This window comes from Arachis duranensis, chromosome 5 (genome assembly GCF_000817695.3).
Source record: "Arachis duranensis cultivar V14167 chromosome 5, aradu.V14167.gnm2.J7QH, whole genome shotgun sequence".
Classification (NCBI taxonomy): Eukaryota; Viridiplantae; Streptophyta; class Magnoliopsida; order Fabales; family Fabaceae; genus Arachis; species Arachis duranensis.
Window position 1 is genome coordinate 32,664,370 of NC_029776.3, and position 7,378 is coordinate 32,671,747.

The 7,378-nt window shown below is 26.5% G+C and overlaps 1 protein-coding gene across 1 annotated transcript; it reads left to right on the forward strand.

The window, feature by feature from the left end:
• The first annotated feature begins 5,202 nt into the window (after window positions 1-5,202).
• Window positions 5,203-6,568, forward strand: LOC107489097 (thioredoxin H-type 2). The gene is made up of 3 exons (XM_016109870.3): window positions 5,203-5,546; window positions 5,940-6,062; window positions 6,181-6,568. Exons 1-3 carry the CDS (start codon window positions 5,328-5,330, stop codon window positions 6,310-6,312), a joined length of 474 nt encoding a protein of 157 aa, XP_015965356.1. The 5' UTR covers window positions 5,203-5,327; the 3' UTR covers window positions 6,313-6,568.
• Window positions 6,569-7,378: the final 810 nt, after the last annotated feature.

Here is a 7,378-nt window from a genome sequence, read left to right on the forward strand (position 1 = left end):
TTCTTTAGAGGTCATAACGCCTCACCACCTTTGATTTACGACTTAAGCGTAAAGCTCTGTGTGGTAGGGTGTTACACCGCATGACACAAGGAGCAATGGCGGCGATAGCAATGGCGGGAGCGATGATAACGGCGGCGATTGAGCAACCAACGCGACGCAAGGAGTTTACACAGTCTTTGAACATTGTTGGCGGTGGCTGACACTGGTGGAGGGGCTACCAGAGGTGGTTTGTTAGGGGGAGAAGGGGAGAGAGAGAGAAAGGAAAAGGTTAGAGAGAGTAGTTCAGAAATGAGAGGGGAAGAGAGTTCGCTATTCAAATTTAAGGCAAGATTAGCATCAGATTTACTGGTGGATAAATCCGATGATAACACTTTGCGAATGACCGAAACGCAACGTTCCACTAATTAGGTGCCGATAAATCTGACGATAATGATCACGCCAATTTTTTTCTTTTTTCTCTAATAATTACCGGTGAATTTACCCTCAGAAAATCAAATCCGGCGGTAATTTTTTTTTCCGGCGAATTTATTGCCAAATTCGCCGATAAATCCATCAGTAAACTCGCCGCTAATATCCAACGCTAAATCCGACGATAAATCTAAAGGTATTCGACGTTTTTCTTGTAGTGCCACTCTAAGCCTCACTAAAACTCTGCAAAAAATTCCTAGTCATACTAACGTTTGAAAGAATGAAGTACTTATGCATGTGAGTGTTGAATGTCATATTATTATCAAATTTTCTGTTTGTTTTAAGAGCATTGATTGAAACTTTATAATCGATTGATCCAACAAAGGTATTAATTAAATAAATCTTGGGTCGAACTTACCCTTTTAAAAAAGGAGTCATATCTACTCCCCAAATAAAATTTTAATACAAACTCATTTTGACCTTATCTATTGAAACCGATACAAAACGAGTGAAATAATTATATATTGAATTAACTAATTTAATTATTAAATTTAAAATTAACTAGCTTTTTCATCATATATATTACATTCAAGGAAACAACGTTAATTTTAATATGGTTTGCTAAAGAACTAATTTGAATACACCTGTATTTTTCTAACCATCAGCACACATTTTTTTGAATACTCAGTCAATTAGTATAAAGTTAAATTATTAAAATGGTACTCGAAAGTTTATACCATTAAAAGAAAAATCCTTAAAGATGTATGTGAATGATAAATAAATTCTTAAATAATTTAAAAATATGATAAAAATAATCAATAAATATTATATTTTTTATAAATAATAAAATAATTTTATATTTAACAAACAATTTATTTATTGAATCTAATTTTTTGTGACAACATTTGAATAAATATTTAGAAGATGTATAAAAAAATTCGAAAAAAATTTGAACGCTAAATTTTTCTTTCTATTTTTCAAAAAAATCTGGTTATTCAAAATAATTTTTTTTTAAACAGAATTCACTTGATATAAAATTGTCATTAAAGATAAAAGATCTTATTATTTTGAATAATGCTTGTGAAAAAATTATATCAAAATATAATTTTTAATTTTTTTAAAATATATATTTAACATCTAATTTTTTTATCATGTTTCTAAATCTTTTGGAAACTACTTATTTATTATTCGCATCTTTTAGAGTTAATTTTGTTAGCGATTTAAATTTTTGGATACTATTTTAATAATTTATTCTTAATAGAATCGTACTTTTATATAGATGTCAAAATATTCGATGTATAAATAATATTATTGTTAAATAATAATCAATCAACGAAATAAAAAATGAGCAAGAAGTAAGAATTTAAGCTGTTATTGTAAAGAGAAAATTAGAAAATCAAAAAAAAATATTAAGTAATTGTTGGTTAAAAAAACTAGGAACTAATTTTTTTTCATTATCAAACTACACATTACCTTAAAATGTATATGTGTCTAATCAAGCACAAAATCAACGAAGAATAATAATGTAAGAATATTGGTATTTACTTTAATTTGATGCATGTTAATATAATTGTAGCGCCATTAGCACAGCAGCTGCCTCTTTTTGTTATTCTATATTGTTGCTATCTTAGCTTCTATTCTTTTCCCCCTCATTTCTTTATTTCATCCGATGATTTTCTTTCTCTTTTCTTTTCTTGAGTGTGGAACTTAGACCATTGATACAAAGTAGATGTCCATTTGGCAATCGGCTAGCCGCAACTCAATTTGTGTAACAGCTCATGCGTGTTTGACTAACTGCCCAAAAGGGGACGTTTTTCTTTCCCCCCTTTTCATAATTAAATAATGTCTCCAAATTTAATTTAAATAACGGTGATATTATCCATATTTTTATAATCAAGTCTAATTAAATTAGTATAAATTTAACAAAAATTAAAATACACGTATATTATAATTTTTTTATATTTTTTCAATACAAATAATACAAAAATTTGTATTGGAGAAAACAAAAATTTATTAATATAACATAAAAATTTTTGTAAACAAACATAAATTTATCGATATAATAAAAATTTTTGTATATAACTCATAAATTTCTGTTATGAATATAGTTTTATTGGTTGAATAAGTTAAAATTTTAGGTATGTAAATTTTTAAAAATTTTTGTAATATATACCAAAATTTCTATGCTCAATAATTTTGTTGAAAATATAAAAAAAAAGAAAAATTACAATAAACAAAATTTGGTTGGAGTTGATTTAATCTAATTTTATTGTTAAAAGAAATGGCACTTACTAATGGCATTCTTTGAAAATTAAAAAAAAAAATCCTACACACAAATTAAAAGATTTAAAACAAAAAACCAAGCAAAACTTAATAATATTTGGGTCATTAATCATTTTGTAGTAGAAGAAATTAGTAAAATAATTATATAATGAAAATATTTTTTTAATCGTTTAAGTTAATAGAGAAAAATCATATGAATGATTATATTCTTAATATTTTTTTATTTAAGAGTTTCTTTTTTTAAATTTGTATGAATTTTTGTATAGATTCTTTTTTTCTTTTTATGTGTAATATTATATCATAAAATTATTTTTTTAATAAATTTAATGTTAGAGATATAATTATATATTTACATATCTTTTTCTGTCAATTTAAATTTTTGAAAAAAATATTATCATGAGATAATATAAAAATTTCTATGACCGAAAGGTATAGAGTTCAATCTTAGTTAGACCCTAAAAAAAAGAATTAGTATAAGACAAATTAAAAACAAAACTTTTACAAAAATTCAAATAAATCCTAAAGAAGCGCTCAAATTGATTTGACTAGATTTCTATTTTACCTAATTATTAAGGAGAATAAAGGTATTTATCTTACTGGGTACCTTCCATTCTAATATATATATAACTGAATAAAATAAAAACGTCTTTTCATTTAATTTCAACCTGCGATTGAGAACAAACATATGGTTCTTTTTGATCATCTGGACTTTTACTTTAATTTCTATGCCTTTCTTTTTCTTTTATTTCTTTTGGATTTGTTTTTCGCTTTTGAGGTCCATATTCAACAATAATCAACATTTACAATGTCTAGCTTTTCTTGTGGATATTAAATTAGTTTGTCTTGAGTTACCAAAAAAAAAATTAATTTGTCTTGTCATTAATATGATTTATGATTATGCACAACCCTCACCATAATATATCTTCTCTCTATCATAACCTAAAATGAAGTCTCAATAATCTTTGTAATTTTTGAACAACCCTCTCCATTAAACTGGCTTTTCAAGTTGAAGTAGAATGTCTAATAACCTTTGAATTGGATCCAAAAGGAGTATACCTGCTAGGCTGCTAGTGGCAGTATGTGTAATTTCGCTAGTCAAATATATTTGACGCAAATGTTAGAATTGCGGCCATTTTTCATTTAATAATTCTAGTGGCATTCTAGGGCTGTAAAAACATACATTTTGTTAGTGTTGTATCTTTATTTCGACTAATAAGCTGTCACTTTAAATTAAGATTATTATTATTATTATTTAATTTTTAATATAGAACAATATATATATATATATATTTAAATAAATTAAGAAAAATATTTATTTTTAAAAATGCGTTATTTTAACTTTAAATACCAGAATACGTTTTTTTTATTTTAGGCAAGTTCGCCGCATTTTGGGTGAACTCCATAATATTAATAAAGTTCACCTAACTCACGCGAACTTCATATAAATTATGAAGTTCGCCTCACTTCGAATTCTAAAAAAAATAGATTGACTCAAATTTTTAAGCTTCACAACGGCTAATGGCAACCATTATCATCGTCTTCAAAGTGCATATGAATACACATGAATAAGTCGTATTTTTTTGGAAAATAATAACTTTTTTAATTTATAATGAAAAAAATTCCGGTTAAATATGGTTTATTGTTTATGGTGGCTATATTTTTTTATATTTTGATAATAATTTTATTTAGCAACACTTTTTAAAAATTATTGCTAAATAATAAAAAAATATTATTTAATTTAATACTATAATCACTATAGCGTAACTATACTAGAATGACCCATAAATAATTTATATATTTGCTGTAGATAGAATAAAAATTTCAGATTTATTCTCCAAAATTTTGTCAAATGTATGAAAGTAAGTATTTTATTTTATAATCATGCTACTTGTACACATGGAAATCAAGTGAGTTATAAAATTATCGAAAAAAGATTTTATTATTTGTACACAAAAAATGAGTCATTAAATCGGCCATTTTATATAATATATGTTAAAATATAAAATATATATTAAAAATAAATTAAAAAGAATATTTATACATAATAAATAATAACTGATTTAGTGACTAATTTTTAACATGAACATATCATTTTTATTTATTTTATATATATAGTAACATTAGCTGAATATCCAAATATAGGTATGAATGGGATATCAATAAAATCTAACGGCACTGGAAAATAAAAGTTCAAGGGCATTTAGTTTGAGTGAAAGCCATGCTATACCAAACTCTAAGAATAGTAGATTTGGAATTGACAGAGTATAATGATTTAGAAATTGAAAAAAAAAAATTCTTTATTATTATATGCCTCCTATTAATAGCAAGATGCTGAGCTTTGTATATATATTTTCATTTTAGTTGTGATTCTTGTAATATATGTAGATTAGTAAGTTAGGCTAACCCTGGCTAACTGCATCTTTTGTTTCAATGATAACACTAAAACTGTCAATCCTAAAGTGACAACCCAATACATAAGTAGATAATTGTATGTTGTATTTTAAACTCTGCCTAATTCACAAACAAGGGTCAATTTCAAGAACTTGGGTAACATGTTAGTTAGAAAAGAATCTGATGCTAAATGATTTTCTTTTCTCTTCTCTCTACTTTATAAGTCCCTATTAAATGAAGCTTCCATGCACACAATGTTTTGCATCCAAACTTGCATAGATATCAAAGTTTTGATTTTAGTGCAAAAAAGAAAGAAAAGTAAAATGGGAGCTAATGCATCAAACATGGAGTGCTATGGCCATACATCATCAACACCACACCCATCCTCATCTCACATTATTACCTTCCATTCCACTGCCAAATGGAAGGCTTACTTTGATGCCTCTAAATTAACTAACAAGCTGGTATGCTTTCTCTTATTTAATTTAGTTTAATTTGCAACTATATATAACCAACACTCTCTCAGTTCCTTAATTACTTTTCTTGTGAGCATGCATTCACAATAATGTTGAAATTAAGAGAAATTGTTACATATATTCCTCTAAAATATATTTTGATTTGTGTTTAATTTATAATAATTGCTATTCGTTTTTAAATTTTAATACAACTTCAAATTATAAATGAAATTAAATGGCTGTGAAGGTATTTGTTTCTGAAATAAGTACAGAATCTTTATTTCTTCAACAAATACATTAGAATCTCTGTTCCTCTCTTCTTCTTTTTTTTTTTTTCTCTCCTTCTCTTTTCTTTTCCTTGTGCTTTCATAAACAATAATAACTTTTTGTTGATAATGAAAGACGGTGATCGATTTCACTGCTACCTGGTGTGCTCCTTGCAAATCCATGGATCCAATTATCCAAGAGTTTGCTTATAAATACACACAAGTTGAGTTCATCAAGATTGATGTGGATGAATTGATGGTTCGTACTACACTTGGCTTATTTAATTTATCACAATTAATTGCACTCTATATATGTATACATATATTTCAAAATCATCATTGAAAAATGAAAAAAATGGATGCAATTGCAATGGCAGGGGGTTTCTCAAGAATTTCAGGTGCAAGCAATGCCAACATTCGTTCTGATTAAGAAAGGAAAAGTTGTTGAGAAGGTTGTCGGTGCAAGAAAGGACCAACTCCAAAAGCTAATTGAGAAGCATACAAATTGAACCAACTCATGATGAGTATGTGTTTGTGTGTGATTTTGGATCTTCAATTCCCATTTGGTCGTCATCAATCGTGAGGGAAAAAAAAAATAAATGATGATGCATGGTGTTCTGCTTAATTAATTAGATCATCCTCTTAATTACTTAATTAATTAATGTACTCTGATTTAATTTGTTGGTTTTTAAGTTTTGTTTGAGAAATGTAAGGCCACCGTGCAAAAGCATTTGTCTATTCCAATGAAAAATATACTCGTGTGCCCATCATATGCTTTCATATAGCTACTAATCTTGAGATACTCGTTTGATTTCGAATTCATCTTTTATCAATTTTAAAAGCAACAAAAATAGTGTAAATTGAACGAAGGAAAAACTTGAACTTAAAATATTTTAATTAAATTATAAATATCTTATTATCCTAACTAATTTTTTATACACATTTAATAATAAAAGATTAAATTAATTGGTACATTAGCGCCTAATGATACACTAATATTTATAATTTGAAACTAGAATTATATATAAATACTAAAAAAAATAAATCTGTATACGAAAAGCATGTTTATATAAAATAACAGAAAGATAATTCACAATTTTTTCTTTCTTTCTTTTTAAAATAATTAAATTTGTTATATATTTTTTAATTTAATTTTGATATAATGTTAGATGAAAGATTTTATAGATCTGTTTAATTATGTATTGTAATTAAAATATTTTTCTATTACTATTTTTAAAAATAAAATTATATTCTTAATTAGTAAACTAATTAATTTATTTTAAAATTTTATATGCAACATAGGTACATATATGATGCATGAGCATCTTTCCTATCTTTTTCTAATGAATTTGCATCTAATTTATTGAGTTTAATAAAGAATTAATTATCTTTTAGCCAATATGGATGCTACTTTGAGTCTTTTGCAATTTTGTTTATTTTAGGTAGCATTCGGCTGGATTTGATGGAGTTTCTGCAGTACAAGAATCAAAGGAGATGGCAGCGAGGAGCGACGCGTACACGTGACTGACGCGTGCGCGTGATTTGGAGCTTTCCATGGCGACGCGTGCGCGTGAC

Excerpts from the sequence above, each read along its gene's own strand:
- LOC107489097 (XM_016109870.3), top strand. The coding sequence starts at position 5,328 with ATGCACACAATGTTTTGCATCCAAACTTGCATAGATATCAAAGTTTTG. Across the intron at positions 5,547-5,939 it reads CTAAATTAACTAACAAGCTG|ACGGTGATCGATTTCACTGC; the intron begins GTATGCTTTCTC and ends TGATAATGAAAG. Across the intron at positions 6,063-6,180 it reads TTGATGTGGATGAATTGATG|GGGGTTTCTCAAGAATTTCA; the intron begins GTTCGTACTACA and ends TTGCAATGGCAG.